The sequence below is a fragment of the Tinamus guttatus genome, unplaced genomic scaffold (genome assembly GCF_059628265.1).
Source record: "Tinamus guttatus ecotype Peru unplaced genomic scaffold, ASM5962826v1 Tinamus_guttatus_pri_ptg000004l, whole genome shotgun sequence".
Lineage (NCBI taxonomy): Eukaryota > Metazoa > Chordata > Aves > Tinamiformes > Tinamidae > Tinamus > Tinamus guttatus.
Genome location: NW_028288538.1, coordinates 2,729,896 through 2,751,850, shown reverse-complemented (window position 1 = coordinate 2,751,850; position 21,955 = coordinate 2,729,896). Strand labels below are relative to the sequence as shown.

The 21,955-nt window shown below is 49.9% G+C and overlaps 1 protein-coding gene across 1 annotated transcript in view; it reads right to left on the bottom strand.

Annotated features, from left to right (window-relative positions):
- Positions 1 to 17,335, bottom strand: part of CHSY1 (chondroitin sulfate synthase 1) — a 60,839-nt gene extending 43,504 nt beyond the window's left edge. The window contains exons 1-2 of the mRNA XM_088536702.1: positions 17,043 to 17,335; positions 8,461 to 8,956 (exon numbers count right to left, since the gene is read on the bottom strand). Coding sequence (XP_088392828.1) covers positions 8,461 to 8,956; positions 17,043 to 17,335 — 789 coding nt within the window. The remainder of the gene's footprint in view (positions 1 to 8,460; positions 8,957 to 17,042) is intronic.
- Positions 17,336 to 21,955: the final 4,620 nt, after the last annotated feature.

Here is a 21,955-nt window from a genome sequence, read left to right as displayed (position 1 = left end):
CAGCTTCTTACTACCATTTTCCCGCTTTCTCATGAAACACTGAGTCCAAACTAAGGGCTGCCATTTATAACTCTGCTAATCCAACCTCCTCTAAGAACCTGTGCTTAATCCACAGGGAGCATTGGGTGCCTCTGAAAAGTGCTCCCAGGCACAGAAATGCAGCCCTCAGCTGGAGCTCCTTTGAGCCAGTCAGCAGGAGGAATTAAGCCCAGCAACTTGGATGGTGTTTAGATCCCGTGGGCATGACCCTACCTGTGCTCTCTGCTTTACGTGTTGCGCCTTTTCCTAAACCTCTCTCTAGGATAATAGCTCTGAAGCAGCCACTCTCAGAGCCTCATCTTGCAGCTCTGCATAAGCACTTAGGGCCTCCATCCTGTGCTGACACGTACCTGCAACTATAAATCAGCAGAGACACTAAACTAAGCATTTTACTTCTCCCAGCAATGCTGCCAGCACAGATGTGGCCTCTGCAGCATCACCTGCGCCAAGCAGACTCGGGACCGCAGGCTCGGTCGCTGCCGGCAGCACCGGGGTCAGACCACCGAGGAGAAGGAAAACTCCCCTGGAAGCCAAAAACCTGCCGGGTGCTCGCGCGGAAGAGAGCTCGCTGCAGCCGCTCTGCTGTTATCAGCCGTGCTTCACATCAGCAAACACCGCAGTGTGGACATAGCCCAGGTGAACAAACATACCCTTCCCATTCAAAAGTCTTAAAAAACACTTCGGATCACTGATTGCAACTTAACTTATATACAGGTCTTCACCTATTTTATGTAAGTTGCACCAGTACCAAACAAGGAACAAGAAACTGTCATCAAGTTAAACAGGTTATCAAAAACCCCACTGATAAAAATCAGTCACAAATTTTACTTTTGCTTTAGCTGCTCACAATTAATTTAATGAATCACCGATAACTAACTTTCACTGAGGGCATCAGCAGAAATCCATTCTTATGGATGAAACAAACCAGAAATATCTAAAACTTAACTTTCACTTCTATAAGGACACTGAATACCCTTTAAGTCTCATCATTAAAAACAAAACAAAAAAAAAAGTAAAAAAAAACTCAACAGTCACTTGCCCAAACCCCTCCAATTAGGTTCCCAACTTCCTTGCGACACGTAAAGGTCATTTTGTTCTATGCACGCAGGAGGATAATCCCCAGCCTTCAGGCGATCAGGATTTCTGGCAAGATTTTAAGAGGTCTCCAGCTGATAACCATGAAAGTTCACACCGCCAGGAGTCCAGATAAGCTTTTAACACAGGAAATTAGTGCTAAAATGTTGCAAGCATTTTAAGGATCAATTAGGGCTGGTGTAACAGTCCAGTAAAGTAGAAATAAGTTCTTTCCGTCAAACCAGATGGTTTTAGAACATGAAATAACAGCAGCAGCTCTTCAGCAGGGAGGTTTCTACAGGAAATGAGATTAGACAGATTGTGGACAACTAACTAACCCTCCGCAGGGTAGAGGCTGCCGTCGGGTCACACATACTCACCCAGAGCCATCAAGCAGTGCAGGGTCCTGAGCTAAAGGGCTACTTTTCTGGAGCAAGGACCAGGCATTGGTGGGTGTCCCATTGGTGTCGCATCCTGTGTGCTGTCACCCACGTCCCGATGGTCATCCCACTGCAGTCTAAAAGTCGAGTTCCCTATTGATGCCATGAGTGCAACTCGTGGGAAGGCTCACGAGCTCCATTTGCACTGTTAGTTTGCAGCTGTGAGCTGTAAAAATGAAACCTGGCCACACACCGAAGGTCCCCCTTGCCTTGTCAGCACAGGGAGACCACAAAGCCTGTTGAGGACGAAGATTCTGGAAGGAGACAACAGGGAAGAAGAAAAGGAACTGGACTGCGGCCTGGCTTTAACAGCTATTTCCAAAAAAAAAATTGTCCCCCCTCTGCTCTGTAGAGGAAGAAAGCAAAGTTAGGAACACTCACGGGGAAGGGTCAAGCAGGGCAGTGACAGCAAACATGGGGAAACAGCAGAGTTTATTTGACAGGTCACAGATGCATCATTACAGACTGCCCTAAGACACTCTCGGCCAAGAGACCAAGGGGAAGTGTTTATAGAGCAGCTATTTCAGTGCTGTGTCAGGGCACTGTTAGCCACTGTGTTCCATTTTCCCCATGACAACTTCCCAAAAGCATTAATAACTGCCCACATAGCAGATTAATGTTATATACACTCCTATGTGGCCAGCTATCCAGAGCACTAAGTAGCTAAAACTAATGCCTGCAATAACTCTGGGTAATTATTTGGATTTCTTCACCGTAAGGTCAAGAAACGAGGTTTTACATTAAATGATTCGCATAAAAAATCCACTAAAAAGACCTACCTTTCGCTTCTTCATTCTAATAATTCAATTGATTTTATTTTAAAAACGTCTAAACAGGTCCCCACACTACACCCCACGTACAACACAAGTAGCAGTGAGAGCACTGAGGCTGGACATGTGCTTAGCACCCCTTCCACCTCCGCTGGTTTACATGAAGCCCCTTCCCCACGTCAGCACCTCATTTTTATTTCCCATTATGAAGCGAGTCTGGCTTTCCTCTCCCCTGCTCCCGGCTCTGACGCATCCACGCTGCTGCTGCTCCGAGCTGCTCACAAAACTCGCTCCAGAAGACTGCAGGGAGAGGGGCAGATCTTCTCCCCACATTTACACTAAAAAGCTCCCCAAAACAAACCAGAGAAAACACCCAAGCCACAACTATTCTAACAGCCGAGCCAGCTAAAAACTTCACACTGAGAGCGCCAGCAGAAGACTCTTCAGGTCCATTTTAACTGAGAAAGTTTCTTTTTTATTATTTTTTATTTTACAGTCTAGTTGCTTGGGATGTGCGACAGATTTTGTTTATACAGAGGTAGATATGAAGTGATTTATATCCCCTGGTCTTTCATACACAGAAGCAAGCATTAAACAACACAAAGAAGGAAACTCTCCCACGCAAAGTTTGGTCAGATATATCTGCCCCTTGGGGATAAGTGACTGCACAGATATCCCTGTTCTGCAAATTGAGCACATTCTGAATTTAACAGTGTCCTTTTCACATCTCTGATCAGGTGGGGGTTACCTACGGCACAGTGCACAGCCTTTTGATTATAGTAAAAACTCATCTGAGAAACCCTTGGAGGAAAAGGGGAGATTCCCTCCAGGATGATGTCTCGCAGCCAACATGCTGCAAAACAGGACAGCCCTTACAAGAGAGCCATGGCTTTCCCAGGGATTCAGGAGAGAAAAACGCTCCATCGGGGAGCTGTTGCTCTCAGACTGGACCCCTTCCTGCTCTCCCCACGACTCTGCAAAGGAACAAACCAAAACACTCAAGTATCTTCCCGTTCTGTGCCTTGCCAAAGGGCCTGGGAGGATGGGGTTCAGCATCAGCTCTGCATCCCACCATGCAATGAAGGATTAGCCTTTGCTGCTAATCCTGATAGCACCTGAACTCAGCAGACCACTCCAGTCCTGATTTCTAACAGAATAACTGCATTTCGAGCAGACAATAACAAGGGACAGCCCCATTTGCTGCATCCATAGCTGGAGTTTCCTGCGACTCTGCAGCGCCCCGTCTACTCCTCCTTGCAGCAGCCGCAGCTCCGGCATCGCAGCCAGTCACGCAGGAGCTAGGAACAGATTAACTGCCTGTCTGCACAGAAACCGGGTCAGGCCCGGGCCGTATCAATAGTCTGTGGAGACGTCTGTAAGCACAAATCACACCATCTCCTCTGGTGACAGCAAGGGCCAGCAGAAAGCCACCGAGATCCAGACTGGGGCAACTCTGGTACAGCTCAGAGCTGCACACACAGAGGTTCTTGATTTCTGCAACCAACAAAAAGCCTCTACGAACCTGAGCTCAAAAGTCACTAAGAAATGGCTTACCAGGGCCAGGTCAGTTTTCCCCTCTTTAGAATATTTGTTTCTCAAATATTTAAATCTTTGCTGAAGTTAAAGGCTGGGTCAGGACTTGGGTGCAGATCTGAGATCTCTGCCCATTCTTCCAGGTCCTCCTCACCCACACCTTGGTTGCACGAGCCCAAATTTCAGAGCTTTCCTTTGCTCTCTCCTTTGAACTCTCTAACCTGCTTCTATGCAAACACTACTACTAAACTTGGACCACTGGCCTACACCACGCTGTCCCCCCAGCTGAGTCACAAGCTTCCTGCCATCCTGCCACGTGTCACACGTTGCGGACTTGCACTCAAGGCACAGACACCCCCTTCCCTGTGCAGAGAGGCCACACATCTCTCCTGGCCTGCGTGTCCCCTGGGAAAGCACCAATGCTGGTCACTGTCACGATGCTCCATTCACATGGTCCTCCACAACACGTGGCCATCGATTTCCAGCTTGTTCTGATGCCAAACAGGCACCTCCAAAGTGTTTTAAGATAAACCTTAGTGCTTAAGAAAAATCTACTTCTATACATTCACGCAAAAGCACTGTGCATGCTTATATCCCCTCTCTCTCACACACATATGCAATCCGTATTGCAGGCTTCTTCAATCGAAAGGCACAGCGGGCTACACACACATGGCGAGATACAAACGTCTGCTGCTGACAGCGTTTGCCAAGTTCCTATGTTCTGACTGTAAAAAAAACCCTGCAAGCTTTGAAGCTGAAACAGGATGTACATGAGAGGGCCTGAATTCAGCAATGCCGAATTCTAGCTGGATGCTCCTGCCACGAACACACGCCAAGTCCTGCACGTGCTCCCTGCAGCCTGGGGCAGGCGCTCAGGGAGCAGGAACAGCAAAGTCCACCCTGCTCGGAGCACCCTGCTCAGGGCGCCCTGCTTGGAGCACCCTGCTTGGAGCACCCTGCTCGGAGCACCCTCCCCACTCACCGACCCTGCAACACGCAGAGGGCTCCTGGCCAGAGTCACTGGCTAGAAACGGGCTGAACCGCTTTGTAAGTGAACGAAGGAAGTTTAGCTGGAGGGGAAAGCAGGGAAACTGGTGGTGAACAGCACATTCAAAGTGAGTTTGGCCCCAGGATTTTAGCTCTAATGATCCATTACTAGGATTTTATTTTCTTGGCTTCTTATTATTTTACAAAAAAAGATAGGCTTCAGTTTTGCTCATGGGAGAGGCAGCATGTTCTGGTGCTACCAACCTACTTGGCAGATGTCATGTGCACTTTAAGGGCTTTCTTAACTTCCATTTCAGAGCAGCAATTACCCTAAATTACTCCAGATGAAAGACCACACAAAAAGTCATTTCAAATCCGCCCCCTCCTCCCAGAAGCTCCCCCATTATCCATAGCCTCAACAGGCCTATTTTTTCCCTAGCCATGTCCAAAAGGTTGGACCTCCTCTTCTAGGATGCCCACATTTCCTGACATAATTTCTCCACGGCTGTCAGAGCTTCTTTATGTTCATATTAAACAATAGATTAAAACAATATTAACCAGTAGCTGCAAACAGCATCAAGCAGTACTAAGGTGACAAATGATGGCTTCATAATTCACATGCATTTACATAAAATACCAGAGTTAAAATGTAAACTGTAGTCAAGAATACATTGGGATTCTTGAAATCACAAATGGGTCTGAATAGCCCAGATGGTGCACGACACGGCCCTGCAGTACATCAGAAGGCAAATTAACAGCTCTCCATGACCCAGGCAGGGAAAACCCAAATATCTACTGCAAGGAGATGAGGAACAAGATTTAAACACATAAATTACTTTTGAGAAAAACCACTGCAGTGTGGCAAGAAGTGCAAAGGAGCAATATTCACTAAAAATGCACTAATGGCCTAACAAGCTCCTAACAAGATCAGAGTGGGCCTTTTCTGCTCTTGGAGAGAAAGGGCTGTGCTCTCCATCGCTTTACATAAACAGTGAAGCTCCCGTCTGTAAACTTGAGCTATTTCACAGCTCTGTTATTTAGGAAATTGTTCTCCTGGTTTGCTGCATAAAACCCATCACTTTGGCTACCCCACCCTATACATGGTGAGTTTTAGAGCTATTTGTCAAGCATCAGCGACAGCCCCAGCTTTGTTTATATAGTGATGGTAAAGTTTGCCATAAATAACTTAAATTTTAAGAGGTATGCCTCATCCTTGACTCACTCCAACTGTCTTAAGCCGGGTGATGGCTAAAAGCCTAATCACAGGAGACGAAGATCCATCACCGGCCACAAACTGCTCCTGAAGCAGCAGCCTCCAGAGGTGGCACCTCAGATTTCACTTAGCTTGAGTTCTTCTCGCCAGGCTTGCACATTTTCTGCGGTAAGAGATAATGAAGTCTGAAGAAACATGGTGTCAATTCTTGCTCTGTATTAACTGAAAAGTTATGGCAGCGGGAAGAGCATGAATGAATCTTTAGAAGGCTTGAAGTGAACAATAACCGGTGCCACTGATGAAGTGGTCCAAGAAGCCCCGCAGAGAGCAATAAAGCAGCAGAAACCCAGGGGGTGGGCAGGGTTTTGAGACAAACTGCTGCGAGAAGAAAAAGGCCACAGTGGAGACGCACTGGGATACACCACAAGGGAAAGTGCCAGGGAAGATGAGCAGCAGCACAGAAAAGACTTTGTGCAATCCTAAAAAATCAGAGAAGGGGGCAGCGAGTCATGGAGAGGAGGAAAATGATTCCTGGCACCCAGCTCTCAGCAGGAAAGGGCGACTGCAGGCAAAGATTTGAGCTCGCCCCTTGTCTGGCGACCTGAAACTCTTCAGCATGGGAGATGCAGAAGCCATCGCGAGGTCCGACTGCTCCGGGTTGGCTTTTCTGAGGCCAGTCTCGCTTGCTGAGGGCTTAGGAAAGGCTGGGACAAAAGCGACGTTTTCCAACAGAGCGGTTATGACAACCACATTATCACACACACCATCACTTTATCACTTTACCTTAAATAAAATGCTGGGTACATTTAATCTAGTTGTCTGGGCAGCAAGAAAAAAAGATGAAAATTGAAAAGATGACAGGCTTTTTTTGTTTGTTTTTAAATTTCAGCTCAAACTCTTCTCCCTCTCAGCAACAGCCTTGACACCTCACAGTAGCAGGCTACTTCTGAACATCTGTGGTTTTAATCACTTTAACACAGCGATTTTGGGTAACGCACGGTACTCTGAAGAATCCAGCAATCCGGGTAATTTAGCAGAAGCTGAGGAAACAACACTGACTTTTGGAAAAAGTCCTAATTCTCTCAGCATTCCCACTGCAGTTGGGTGCTGTCTTTAGCTATTTCAAGGTAAAACTCGATCATATTGAAATCAGTTGCCATGATCATATTGAAATCAGTTGCCCCATGAAGGGCAACCATGTTGCCCTTCAGTAATTTTTCAAACACCCACTGAAAGTTGGTACAACTCAGCAGCAAAAAAAAAAAAAAAAAAAAAAAATCATTCTAGACATTCTAAAAGAACTGGGGAAAATATCACTGACATTTCCTGAGGAAGGGCTAACCACAACGCCAGCAACATGGAAACATATCCCAAATCCATAAGCACAGAATGTGGAGAGCCACTGCTAGACCAGAAAGTCTTTATGCACAAAAAATGCAAATAAATTAGTGTGTCTGGAAACCTCCTTCCCCTTCCTCAGAGGCTCTTCCCTCATTGAACTGGAAATTCAAACTAAGCCACAGCTTTTGTGGGCAGAGAATTTGATAAACTTGTTAGGAAATGAACACAAACTTTTACCAGAGCAAGAGTGAGGCAGCAGGGTAAGCTGTTGTCCATGACCACTGTTCTTCTATCATATGAATAAAAGAATCCCTTTTTCTTTTTTTTAAAATCAGACTTCATACAGTCTGGCAGAAAAGCCGAAAGCGGGCTGGAGGCTCCTCCAGTTTTCCTGAGGTGCCAGATGTGCAGTCACATCTGCATGGGCAGACTCCACGGATGTGCCTGGAGAGCTCACTGTGGAGCTGGCAGCTGCTGCGGAGGTAAAAACACCTCTGTGAGAGGCGCCGCGTGGGCAGGACTGGAGCTGTGAGCGCTACGGGAAACATCCGTCCACGCTGCACATGTCAACGGCAGCAAGGAGCAACCGGATCAGCTGCTTTCCAGGTCGAGAGCACAACGTGTCTAGTTAACAGAGACAAGAGAGGCCTGGACACTCGGTATGTCAGTCAGGAGCACAGGAAGCTGTGCCCCTTTTGATTTCATCTTGCTGCCTCTCCGCCTAAATAAACATTTTCCACTATGACTGATGAAGATTCCTACTCCTGCCTCCAGCGTACCTAATGTGAAAGGTCAGACCCCATTTCCCTCCTTACTGTTGCATTTCCATATTTGTGTAGGTCCGGGTGCCTGGTGACAGTTCCGAGAAGTGTCACCCAGTGTCCCTGGGTGACACTTGTGAGAAACAGCAGCTTAGAAACCGTGAAGTTAAGACCAGGAAGTTGCAAAGGGAGGTTAACGCCGGGGCAACCGCAGCACCGCAGCAATCCCCTGCATTCCCCCTCCCCAGCCCTCTCCTCCGCCTCCCCAAACAGGCACCTCGTTCTGCACCGGCCGTCCTTACCTCGTAGGACCAAACACACTGCACTCCTGCAAACCTCCGCACGCATCTGCCCACTTCCACGTCCTCGTGCGTGGTGTACATCTCGCGCAGGCACTCGCCAATGTGAGGCACCATCCTCCGCAGCACTTCCCGGCTCATGATCACGCCTGGGCCCCCCATGCAGAAGTTCTCACCCGGTTCCAGCGCCAGCTTCCCCATCTCTTCCGTGGTGCCGAGGCCAGTCTGCCCGAGAAAGAGGGGCTCGCTGCTGTTCAGGCTCCTGAGGAAGTTCTCCAGTTTGTCCCCTTTGATGTAAACGTCGTCATCGGCTCTCATAAACCATTCGTATTTGTCCAAGTAGTGGTCATGCATGTATTTGAGCATCATAAAAGACTTCTTCTGGGGTGGGTAAGAGTCATCTACACCTGGAAGCGGCACGATGGGGATGGGAATAGAGGTGTCCGAACCCTCGCTGGAGAAGAATTCAACCTTACCAGGAATGGTTTTTGACCACGTTCTAGGTTTTAAAAAGACAATAACAATATAGATTAGTTAAACATGCAGACCCAGGCAGGTAGAGAATGCGAAGCAACAGAGGTAACTTGAACTGCATCTCATCCGTTTTACACATTTTCTTTTTAAAGATCCTTAGGGGTTATTCTTTCCCATACGAACAAGGAGAACCGTATTGCACACAAGGCAAGTGGTAAAATGCAAAAAAAAAAAAAGAAAACAAACCACACCCTGACATGACAAGCATCCAAACATCGTTTGTGTAGCTATCATCTGATAGCGAAATACTTCAACAGCAGTAGGTCAACGGTGGTGGGCAGGATTTCTTAAGCACACTCAGTACTGATGTAGGAGTTACTGGTCATAAGATACAGAGAAAATCCAAACACAGGCAAACAGTTCATGCCCGACTGGATTTCATGTCTCAGCAACTTCACTGCAAGTTTCCCAGCACCCTACTCACCCTCCAGTCCCCCTCAAAAGCTCAAAATGTGGGTTCAGAAGCACACACTTCCAAGGAGAAAAACCAACGGCAAATTTCACAGGAGCTTGTGAAGAACCGGTGCGTGGGGAAGGCTCGGCCAGCAGCGTTCCCAGGCGCTGCGCAGAGGAAGAGGCAGAGCTCTGACCCAAACAAAAAGCTGCTCTTGGCCCAGGGGAGAAAAAGCAGCCCCTGGTCGCTCTGCCCCTTCCAGCACAAGAAAAATGGAGAAAAAGGTCCTGGGACTGTCCTGCAAAACCTGCATGGCACCTAGATTTCCTCACACACCAGTCTGGGGTTTAGTCAAGATTCGGAGCCATTGCACCTTGGAGGGAAAAAAATAAATAAATAACAAGAGTTCAAATAAAGCTACGCCTTGAGAAGTCTACTTTTTGTTTTGTTTTTTTTTGCAGACACACAGCAAGATAGGGCTAAAATACCAGGAGCAGGAAGAGCCTAGGGGGATAAAAAGCGCAAAAGGTGGAACAGCCGACGGCTGAGCAGAGAGCAGCGGAATCAGGAGCTGCTCTCCCAAGCCTGCTGCCAGAGCAGACGTTCGCAAAGAGGATTTCTGAGGGCTCGACAAGGACTTCCACATAACCATGTAACCACCTGTGAGCACCCCGCTGCTCCTCCGAACGGGCCCAGCTCGGCGCTCAGCTCTTGGGATGCAGCTCGTGGTCCCAGCGGATGCGCCTGGTTTCCCGGTCCGGGTGACAGGCACAAGGGGCCATGGGGCCGAGAACCCTGTTTTGTGCTAGGAAACGCAGCGACGCCGCCTGCTCCGCACCTTTGTGCTGCTCCCTGCCAAATTTGGTCCGTTTGCACAGGAAACACCATTTCGTTGCTACTGCGAGATGAGATGTAGGACGGCTCCTCCTCAAGGTGGGCTGAAACTTGGCCTCCTCCAGGGAGGGTTTGCCAACATGCGAGTGCTACAGCCTTACCCTAAAGGTTATTTCAAGCTTTCAGGACAGTTTCCTCTCAATTCCACCTGGGAAAAGCAGACTGAATGTACAGAGAGACAGCAAACTGCTCGAATGGGTAACTCGAGAGGTCTCGCTCCTTTTTGCATAGGGGGAGATTTTCCACTTATGTTTGGTGACTTTGTTCACAACCTGCATCCAAAGGGATGTGAAAAAGCCAGTCTTGAGGCAAAGCACATAGTGTGTCTTGAACAGCCCTTCTTGAACAGCCTTGAACAGCCATCACTGCTTCTTTTATCAAACGATTTCTGAATACGAGGTTCCTGCCCAAAGTGGAAGAGATCCTGGCCCATACACGCTATTTGAGACCTACAAAATTAGCTATCTACAAAGCCTGAAATTTTAAAACATTTCAGCAAAAATAAACCAGGAATTCCATGGGGAAATACAGCGGTATTTAATTTGTACTACCTAAACATCGTCTTCTCGACACCTGAACAGTAACACACTTTAATTCAGCCTCGTGTAATGAATATGGTCTAACTACTCTGAAAGCGTCGTCTTCTCAATTTCTTCCTCACATGGGTAGTGTTGCATAGGAAAAGTTTAGATCGTGGCTTTTCCAAAAAGCACAAAGTGCAGTCAATGGAAACACTCGTGTTAGCTTCAGAAGAGGAGTGATGAGGCCTTTCATCACCACTGATGTAATTAATGCACAATATTACTGCTTATAAAGTTACAGCCTGTCAAAACATGGCAAACTTAAGTTTTAACCTTAGAGAGATGCTCTTATCTTGAGCTTTTTGTAGTTATTCAGAAAGTTTCTTTGCTAGTTTTCTGATAGCCACGCTCTACAGACAAATCATCTGTTTTTGAGCGAGCAGACTATGTGGCAAATTGCTTCCTCCAAATGAAGTTATAAGATTAGGTATTATGGAAACATCTGCTTATTGACTTTTGTCTTTGAAAGCAAGCAATAAATTTTCAGACTTGGTGTTGATATCTTTGAAGCATTTGCCTTTGTAAGGATGATGAGCTATGTACCGTGCAGGATATTTTCTGTATTTTCTCTTTCCAAGCTTTAGCTCCTTTCTGGAGCCTTTAGCATTGGCTTTCAGTTCTTTGCTACATCACCACCACTTCTCTTGGTTCTCAGTTTAAATTTACCCTCTGCTCTCTATCCCCATTCCTTCACATGAGGACTTCCCAGAACACTGTCAAGATAGAGTTCTCATTCCTCGGACATGGAGCAAGAGCTACAGGGTTGCATAAACCCCAGGAGATTGGATTTCCAGCCCTTTTAAGGGATTAAACTTCTTGTCTCAATACCACTTCTGCCCAATCTTTTCTTGGATCTGGACCACATTTAAGCTTCACCCAGAAACAGAAGGAAACCAGGCAAACATCCCTGCCTACGTGGAGGACACTGCACACAGGGAGACGATGCCCATCGATAACCAACCCTGAGGGGCAGCGCGCAAGTCGCGCCGGTGCCGCGGTGTCAGCGCGGCCTCCCGGTGTCCCGCTGGCCGTCCCCCAGGCCAGCCTGACTAAGCCTTTGCTCACTTCCTGCGATAACGCAATTCCTAGGATGAGGAGACTTGCCGTGCAATTAGTTACTGGGGCTTCGAGCATATGTTTCGACTCAGACAGATGAAACATGCTCCAACACCGAATAATGCCATGAGAGCTTTCGTCAACCCAAGCGCTGCTCAGCAGAGGCTAAAACAAGGGCAGGCTCCATGTGCTGCTCCGCACGGCTAAACCACGGCCTGCTGCTTCCTGCACCCCCTTTTTAAGGGAAGAATACATAAAAACAGTTTGTTCAGGAAGTATATTTACTGCACCTTGCAACAAACCCAAGGTAGGATGAACTATAAATACATTTCTCCGACACCAGCTATCACCAGAACTTAGCCCTGGCAGGGATGAATTCTGATCAAAGCTACTTTCAACATTTGTGTCTGATGCTGCGGGGAATCAAACCTGGCTCCGTCACAAGCGGTTCTGCAGAGCCATGTGTTAACAGCTACACTTCTTGCCAGTCCTCCCATCTTTGGTTCAGTTCATTGTGCCTCACCTCCAGTTCTGGGTAGCAACCCAACCTGCCCAACTCCTTAGACACAGAGCTTTTTCCTCAATACCCATTTACTTTTGTGGCCCAAACAACACTCGCTGCCATATGCTGATACTGCCTTCCAGTCCAGACTCACCTAGTAAGTAAGAATTGCAGAATGTGGTCATATGTTTGATGATAAAAAAACAAATTTGAATATTTCAGAGAAACCTCTTACTCTTCTTCCCTTCTTTCTCCCCCAACTCCCCTGTTACATTTGTTTGTTCAACAGAAATGTGGTCACAGCATTTCTGTCATCCGAATCCTGCATCTTCTATTAAAGAGATCATCACTATTGCAGTAGCCCTGGTGGCCTTAGCCAGAGAGTCTCTTTGCTCAACTCCATCTAGAGAGAAATATCAGGTTCTGAGTAAAACCGATACGTGTACTGAAACAGGCATTTAAAAACCCAAGCGCCAGGATGGCTCTGACAGATCCAAGCTCACCTCCTCAGCGAAACCTGAATCTACTCATCTGGGCACGAACCAGGACTGCAGGGCTCTGTTACCTGCGTTAGGAGCAGCGCTGAAACGTGCACGACGTTGGGTGACCTGCTTTCTCTCAGCACAAGGCAAGAAAATAAAGGCACAATCTAAACACAAATCGATCTATAAAGTGAGGTAAGACGTCCTTAGCGGAAAGGCACTCAACGGAGAAGGCTAGAATTGCTCCAGGGCTGTTGGCTAACAGGGCAGCCTCATTATCCGTTAACTGCTCTTGCAGTTACATCTTGCACGATTTCCTACGCGTGCCCTAGCAGGTCCCTAGCATGCTGTTCAGCTGTAAAAATTTTTGTGCAACTATCTCAGTATTTGAGACACAAGTCACATTCCCATTCGTGTGGGGAAAAACATACGGACAAAGAGCAAAAAGTTACTGGTACAGTTACCAAATGTTGTCATACGTCATTTCATATGGAAGAAATAAAAAAAAACATAGCCTGGAGTAGGAAGAGCATAAATCAGGAGTGTTTTCTTATCTTCAGCTTCCATAGACAACTTGCTACCAGCTTTCACAGAAAGGCCAAGCTGCTTCTGCTGCTCCTTAAAGCCTTCTGAATTGAAATTTTCCAAGTCAAAAAAATACCAATCTTCCGTCCCTGTGTCTGTAGGGAAGCTGGATATGCAAGACAACATCCATACGCAGGCAGGTATTCCGTAGGTCAGACCAGGATCAAGGCTCAAGCACCCCACAGGTTAAGCATATTTAGGTGACTTAACTTCTCCTTAGCCCCTCTAGAATCAGCGCCAGCTGCTCCCCCTGAATTTGTTTTATACAAAAACATTCTTGGAAATTTTAGGTAACTGTTATATTGCTCAGAAAGCTGAAGCATGTCATATGCCTGCAAGATGATACATGACCAGGACAAAAAGAATTTTTACTATTGCTGTTTTGGCTTTTACACTGCTATTGGTAATTGGAGTAAAATGCTTATAAAGCTGCTAGGATGTTCAAAGTCACTTCACAGTGCCTTCTCCCCAGGAGATAAGAGCGCACACTCTGCGGCCCAGCTTACTACCTCGCTGGCAAACAGGAGGACCAAACATGAAGAATACCACCCAGCAGCCTAGACCTAGGAGCCGAATTTAGACGAAAGCCTCCCCAAGAACGTGTTTTGAATTATGCTCCTGCAGCAGCTACTGTGGGCTTAGACAGATAATGCAAACTCCTCTAGAGCCGAGATCCTTCTGGCTGCCTCTCGCTTGAGCTTCTCCAAGCACTCAGGTATTTATATTGCGCTGCAGTCTGCTTCCTATAAGCCACCGTGAGCGGTGTGACCGCACGGGCAAGACGGAGGCTCCCAAAAGGCAGCCCCCCTGCCCTGCACTAAAGAGGGGGCGGGTTTAGCACAAGCCCTGGAATCACTGCGGAATGCTCCGAAACGGCATCTCCCTCGTGGCCCGGGCGCATCCACCTCTTCCAGGTGCAGGAGACTGTCCCAAAGCGACTCCTGCAGGCACGTTCTGCAGGGACACGCTGCGATGGACAGGGCAGACACGGTCTCAAGGGCCAGCCTCTGACTCTGCCTGCACCCCGTGTCTATCCCTTAGTTGCATTCACACCAGCTTCTTTCCAAGTTTCCCAGGAAATCCAGTTGCTATGCAAAAAATACAGGCTAACCACCTGATATTTCTGTTCCTAAGACACAGCAGACTTAAATCTTCTGGGAGGCTGCTTGTTCCTCTCCTCCTTCAGTAGCTCTTTCAGAACAACTCCCCTCAACATCAAAACCACTTGTAGGCATTGTGGCACTTTCCCTGCAGTCTACCCATTACCTTGACTCCTTCCTGTAAGGCTCCTTCTCTCCTGTGGCTTGATGTCCCTTGCGGTGACACTGCCCCTCCTGCTGCTGCTTCCCTCTGACCAGCAGGCACAGCAACCGCCAAGGCTACAACTCTGCCCTCCCAGAGCCTGTAGATCCCAAACTTACCCGCTTTCTCAGGAGAAACAAAAGCACAACTGTTTCAGAGCGTCACGTCTCCTGAAAATTCAGCAGGCCCCTTTTCCCTTGCAAGAGTCATTTTGCTCCTGATTGATTTTCCGGAAGTGTATTGCTTCCCTTCTTGCTAGACCATATCAGGATTCGCAGCAGCAAGGCTCAGCTAACGTTTTCCGCCTCGGGTCCCTTTCAGCTGCGCCTGTAAAAGCCCTTTTAACCACAGCAATTTGGAGGGATTCGCCCTCTGAATCCCTAATTCCTTTCCCTGCTCTAGCTAATGTGCTATCAAGGCTCTACACACCCGCCACCCCGGGAATGCCTTGCTAGCAGCTTCCCATTTTACTCGCTGTGCCAGCAATTCAGCGCACCAGGATGCTTTGTCAGTGTAGTAATCCCAGCAATTGTCTACTTGAGTACTTCATGGCAATCAAAAGCCATTTAAGATTTCAGGTTTGCCTTCCTTCCGCCTTCCTTCCTCTCCCCCTCCAAATGTATTCCTGTCACTGGGACATTAGCTTGTTTCTTTTACCAACAGCAGGCACAAAAATGCATTTAGGCTTCCTGCTATGTTAAGAGGTCTCATTACTCGTCCCTTTGGAGAGCTGACAGCATCTCTAGAGGTTAAACCAAAATAGAAGCGCAGCAAAAAAGTGATATTCGCCCCTCCTTCTAAGACGGAGCCGAACTCCGTTAGTTGGATTTGCCAAGTTGCCTCTTTAATCGTTTTTTCCTCCTTGCCCAGATATTACAGATCTGGTTCAGCAAAGCCAGCTCTGCCAAAGCACAGGACTATTTTGCAAGCATTGCCAAAATAAGGGATTACACAGTCCTTCCCCGCTCAGCTACCACAAAGTGAAAAGGCTGCGTGTGCTAACCCCTGCCTCGGGACAATATCGGGACAAATTTCCTCTCTGCAATTCATCACACAAGATGCAATGACCACCAGTCAAACTATTGGGCTATAAAACCTGCTACCGATGTCCCGGTGCGGCTCGAGCCTTTCTATACGTAAGCGTAAATTACATGGCTCACGGGATTTGCAACCCTAAATGCTCCATCCCACACACCAGAGAAAAATATATAACCCCGAAGAAACAGATTCTTTCGCCCAGTTCAAAGCATCAATCACACACCCTCTGTAACTTAATTACAGGTCTGCTGCTCAATCCTGACGAGGAAGGGAAGGAATTAAGCTCCTCTTAAGACTGCCTTTAGTGGGCAATATGCTGCAGATTTCCCAAATTAAGCAGTTTTAGTGCATTCTGCAAAGAAAAGTATCACCCCTTTGCAAGGGGGCTGGATAAGAGGAAGATAAAGAGATGGTTTTTGCCCTGCGACTTTCTTCTCACTAGCCGAAAGGGCCAAATCTAGTGTGGGCCGAGAAGAGGACGGCGCAGGGTTTGTTTTATGGCGGGATAAGGGGGATTTGTTGCCTCCTGCTTGCCCGCCGGCATGCAGCAGGAACCGGGACAGATCCCGGGTGACATTTGGGATCTCAACTCCTGCAGTTTTCCGTTGAGGTGACGGGCGCGAGGCTCGCGCTGGGCAGCACGGACCCAGCACCCAAGCTTCCTCGGGGTGTTGCAGCCGATAAACCCCGGGCACCGGCCAAGCAGCATCACCCGGCGCCTCCTCCGAGGGTGTCGAGGGAGCCGGGAGAGCCGCTGTCCTGGCTGGAGGCGCAGCCGGGCGCTCCGGGGAGCTGCCCTGGCCCTACCTGGCCGGAGCGCGGAGCCAGGGCCGGTTTTATCCTTTGTTCCCGGCCCAGCGGCGGGGCCTGGCTCCCCCCGGGCTCCCAGCGCATCCCCCCTCACCCTGGGAGTTGCGACAAACTTTATCATTAACGAGCGCTGCGATAACCGGGATGCTACCGCTTCGCTCGGGAAACCCAGGGCTGCCCGAGCACAACGCACCCGGCCGAGAGGAAGGCAGGGAAACCCTCAAATGTTGAGGGATAAAATAAAAAATAAAGAAAGGAAAAAGAATCCTCCCTCCCCTCGCCCCCCCGCCCCGTGCCGGACCGTTAGGGCCGTTGCGGCTCCCGATTCAAACGCGGCGCCGCGCCCTCACCTCAGCGCGGGCTCCCACCTGCCGCCCCCGCCCCGGCTCCCCCGGCCCCGCGCTCACCGGTGCGCGGCCACGGCGCGGCTCCGCAGGTACTTCTGCGCCGTCATGACCCCCACGAAGAGGAAGCGCGGCGCGGGCGGGCCGGCCCGGCGCGGCTCGGCCGGCGGCGGCTCCGCGGCGGCGGCGGCGGCGTTGTTGGGCGGCGGGCGGCAGCCCTGCGGGCGGGCTCGGCGGGGCCGCGCCGCCGCCGCCAGCTCGGAGGCGCGCGGCAGGACGAGGCGCGAGGCGAGCACGAAGCCCAGCACCAGCCCCAGGAGGACGCTGAGCCAGGCGCGCCGGCCGCGGCCCGCCATGCCCGCCCGCCCGCACGGCGCGGCCCGGCCCGGCGCGGCCGCCGCGCAGGCCCCGCGCGGCTCCTCACAGCAGCAGCGCCGCCGCCGCCGCCGCGTCGCCCAGCGCCGCCATGGGGGAAGGGGAAGGGGAAGGGAAGGGAAGGAGGGAAGGGGGCGCCCGCCTCCCCGGCCCTGCCCCTCGGCACAGGCGCCGTGTGCGGCCCGCGCGGCGCTGCCCAGGGCCCGCTGGCCCCGCCCGGCAGCGGCGGAGGGGCCGGCGCGGAGCAGCCCCCGCCTCGAGCGGGGAGCGGGGCCCGGGATGGGGGGAGCGGGGCCGCCCGCGCCGGCTGCCGCCTCCGCTCGGCCCCCCACGGCCCTGGGCGCCGGCCGGGACCCCCAGCCCGGTACCGGGGCCATGGACCCCCCGGGCCCGCGGTGCGGGACCGGGACAGGGAAGGGCAGCCGGGACGGGGCTGGCACCCCGGGACACGGAGCCCGCCGTGGGGCCTGGCGCCCCGGGACGCGTCCTGGGCGGGATCCGGGGATGTGGCGGGCGCTGGCACCCCGGGATGGGGTGAGGAGCAGCACCCAGGAGCCCGGGAAACAGCACCCCGGACTGGTGCCTCGGGACACGGACCAGGACCCCGACCCTTGGGCAGGAGCCCAGACCAGGACCAGGGCCTGGGCAGGAGAAAGTACCGTCCGCTCTGTGTTCTTTCCACCTTGCCAATTAAACCTACCAGGAACAGGCAGATCTATTTCCATCCTGAGGCTGCAGTGCTGCTATAAAGAGGGAAGACAGTGGCGGTACCGGGTGATCTCTTTTCCCTTTGTCCACACAAGCTCCCGCTCTGCGTTTCATCCGGAGCGCTGCAGCTCGCAGCGCTGCAGGCCCAAACCCAGAACATTTCACAGAAATGCAGCAGTCCTAACACGGCACAAGGAACATACCTAGTGCAACCCATTGACCAGCTGCTTATCCACATGTGGTTTCTCCTATTTCCTATGCAGTTTTGCATCTCTAATTGACAGCCTTCCCCTTGTTTTTGGTTTTAATTTATTTATATCGTGGTGCCACCCGCCCAGCTCAGAGGAGAGTCTCAGTATACGGCAGCCCATGATCAAGCCAGAACCGGGCCATTGTGAAAGAGGACATTGTACCAAACATTAACAGTGCCACGTCAAGTACGGATGATGGATTTTAACAATCCTTGTGTAATAAGTAACTGTCATATTACCAGGAAGTAGCAGGTAATAACACAATCCAAATATCTAAAGAGCTAGATGATACATCTTGAGAAAATGCTCTTTTATGGTTTCATTGCTCCTGAGATGGTGCAATTCAGAGGTCACGACCAACGAGCGACTTTGATGTCGGGAGCAGTAACACAAGCAACGTAGCAGAAGAAACCAGGATATGACCGTTCTAATATTAAAAAAATAGGGAAAGAGATCAGAGGGGGGAACGGGGAAAGAGCAAATAAAGAGCAGGAAAGAAGCTGGTTTCTTCTCCGTTGCCTGCAGATGTGTAAGGGAGCTGTATTTTTGCGGGCAAGACAGAGCTAAAAGGTCCCACCGGGCGCTGCAGGGCCGGTGCTGCAGCTCTGCTTGGGGCGAGGGCTTCCCCTTCTCCCCAAGGGATGCTGCAGGGCCACTCGCCTGGTTATTTATCATTATTTTTTCCCCAGATCCTCTCTCTGCAAAAGCTGGGGCTAGTCTGTGCTGGTCCAGATGCGTGGATCTTTTATTTGGCGATCAAAAGTTTCTTTAGAAGGGGCTTCATTAAGCCTTGCCTATTCTTTCCGTCTCCCCACTTCGCCAAAACCAGGCTCATTTGATCTGAAATGCAGGACACTGATGGACAGTCAAACTTAAATAAAAAGCAAGGCCACTCCCTTCCAAAAGAGGGATATGTGGCAAGTCTCTTAGCAGGAACAGGATTACTCTTAGCACGCTCCAAATCAGCAGTAAAAATGTCCTGATTCAAGGGAAAGACACTGTTGCCTATGAATTGCAGGAATCTTCTTACAGGAAAAGGCAGAGCCAGTGTGGTTAAAAGGCAATAAAAGAGAAGAGCTGGGGCTGCAGAGCTGTCAGCTGGCTTCTTCCCATGCAGAAAAAGGTTAGTCATCAAAACCAAAAACTTTACGTGACTTCAGCACACATGGAAACGATGAAGTGGAGAAACCGGCAGAGCAAAAACGAGACCCGAGGAGAGGCAGCGACCTTTCCCTCCGCCCGCGGCTGCGGCAGGTAGGGGGAAGAGCGGATGCACCCTCAGCGTTCACGGACTCTATATATTAAAAAGCAAACTAATCTTCTCACTGTATACAAGGTCAAACACATGTATTTTTACGCAGCATATTTTCCACTCTGTGTGAAGAGTTTGTGAGAGAAACAAATTGTGGGAGAAAATTTGTTTGAGAAAGTACAGCGAGCGCTCTCAAAACCACGAAGAGGGCGTGCGCTGCGTTTGCCCCGTCCCATTGCTCGAGATGAGCGCGAAGACCAGAGGGACAGACCCTGCTCAGAGGGTCCCCACACGTCAGGTTCATAATCAGATCAACAAAACAGAAGTCCTATTTTTAAATGATGAAAAAGCCGAGTACCTGAAGCAGCAGACTATTTTTGTATTTTGTATCCCTACAGAGGAGACATGATCCTTCGGGAATAAAGTAGGATAATAACCAATTCTCAAGAGAGGTTAGGTTGTTTTATACCCACTTTTTTTCCCCATCTGTTTTGGTCTCCAGCATACTTGAAGTGATGAGCACTCTCACACAGGAATAACCATCTATGTAATGTATTTTTTACTATATATTTTTTTAATAATAAAGAAGTGCTTCAGAAAATTATTAAAGTTCCAGTACTCAAACCCATACTTTAAAAGCTACCCAGACACTGGAAAATGAGCATAGTCCTTAAATTCAAGGTAACAGACTCATGGTGGAAAAAATCTAGCTGGGCAACTAGCAGCATTTGTCTCTGTCACAGTATTTCCAGCGCTGCTGCGTTTTCCTGAATGATGCAGCAACTCCTTCCACAGTTCCAGCACCCACTTTTTTCTTCCCTACCCTTTTCTGGTCCTGACACTGCCCAATCCCAACTTTTCCCTTCCGTTGCATCACTCAGGAGAGAACCCGTTCAAGGGACAAATAAATAAATAAATAAAAAGGCCCCCGCTGCCTGCTTGCTAGAACAACATTGCCATCCCCTGGCCCTGCACCGCAGCGCAGCAGCGGCGCTGCTGCCACCCTTGTCACATCTGGCTGCTCACAGCCTGGGGACGTGGTGGCTTTTTTAGACGTGCAGGAGAGGAAGGGCAACATCCTCTTCCGCGCGCAGCCCTCCGTAACCCGCTCGAGCGCTCCGGTCAGCGGCTGGGACGCGGCAGATGCTCTTCGGCGCGTGCTGCATCAAAGAGCTTTGATTGACCAAGGGTTTTTAATTACCCCCAGAGCGGAGTCAATGAACTGTTGAAAAGGTCTAGAAGGGGCATTACAAAAGCAAGCACCAAGACGCGATGTATCCATGAAGCAGAACGGCCAAAGTGGCAACTACGTAGCAGTGCTAAGTCGGGTTTCTAGGAGCAGCACCCCCTTCAGTAGGGGGTCAGGGAGTTTAAAAGCCACAGTTTGTGGGTTCGTTTAGTTTTGAAGCTGCTTCCTGGAGGCCAAGGTGACCATAGCCCCTAATCTCAGTGCATGCAGCAGAGCACTAGAACTGGACTGAAAAGCCATGAATTGCATCCTCATGTTTGCCTTCCATTCCCTTTAGAGGGAATTAAGTTCTTGCCATCCCTACATCACTGTTACCCACTGCACAGGATTTAAGCTGAGCTTGGAAAGCAGCACACAAAGAATCTCCGTTAGTAGAAGGAATGAAATCATTAAATCATCAACGGAGATCTCGCTCTGTACTGGAAGCGTCTTTTAGCAAAAGCAAAGCAAAAATGGTAATAGAAAAGATGGACGAGACCAGACACGGCAGACCTGCTAGCCCATCACCACCAAAACCTGCAAAAACGCTTATTCCCGCATGGGTCACCACCAAAACTGCACTGAGGAGCCCCATTCTGTTTCAGTTTTTGGCTGCTTCGTAGAAGCCCCTGAGCGTTTCTGGAGAGCTGCTGGCGCTGGGAATCGGGCAGGGCCGGTGTCAGCCCTGGAGCAGCTGGGCTGGGAGCTCCCGCCAAGCCGGGCCGGCCGGGACACCACCCAGCCGGCAGCGCTCGGCTTTTCCTTTGCGGTTGCAGCGCTGCTCCAGAAATGAAGCTTTCATTCCAAAAAGGAAAGAAAAGCTCCGAAGTCTTCAGCCTATCCAAGCCGAGCCCCCCCCCCCTTTTTTTTTTCCTTTTACAGTTGAAAATGATACAATTTGAGCGCTCAGTGATAGCAGAGTGGAGCTCAGTAGCACAGAGACACTGTGCCCAGCTCTCTTGGCTAAACCAACCATTGAAAAGGTGCCACTTTTTAGCCTGGACAAGGCCAAAAATCTTCAAAAGGGTGGATCTGATCCGCTGCAGAGATGTGTGCTGATGTGCAGCCAAGCCTGGGAACACGCGGCTGCCAGAGACAGGGACTGCAGGAAGCACAAACTGCAGTTTCAGACGCTCTCAGAGCGGTCGTTAACAACAGCCCT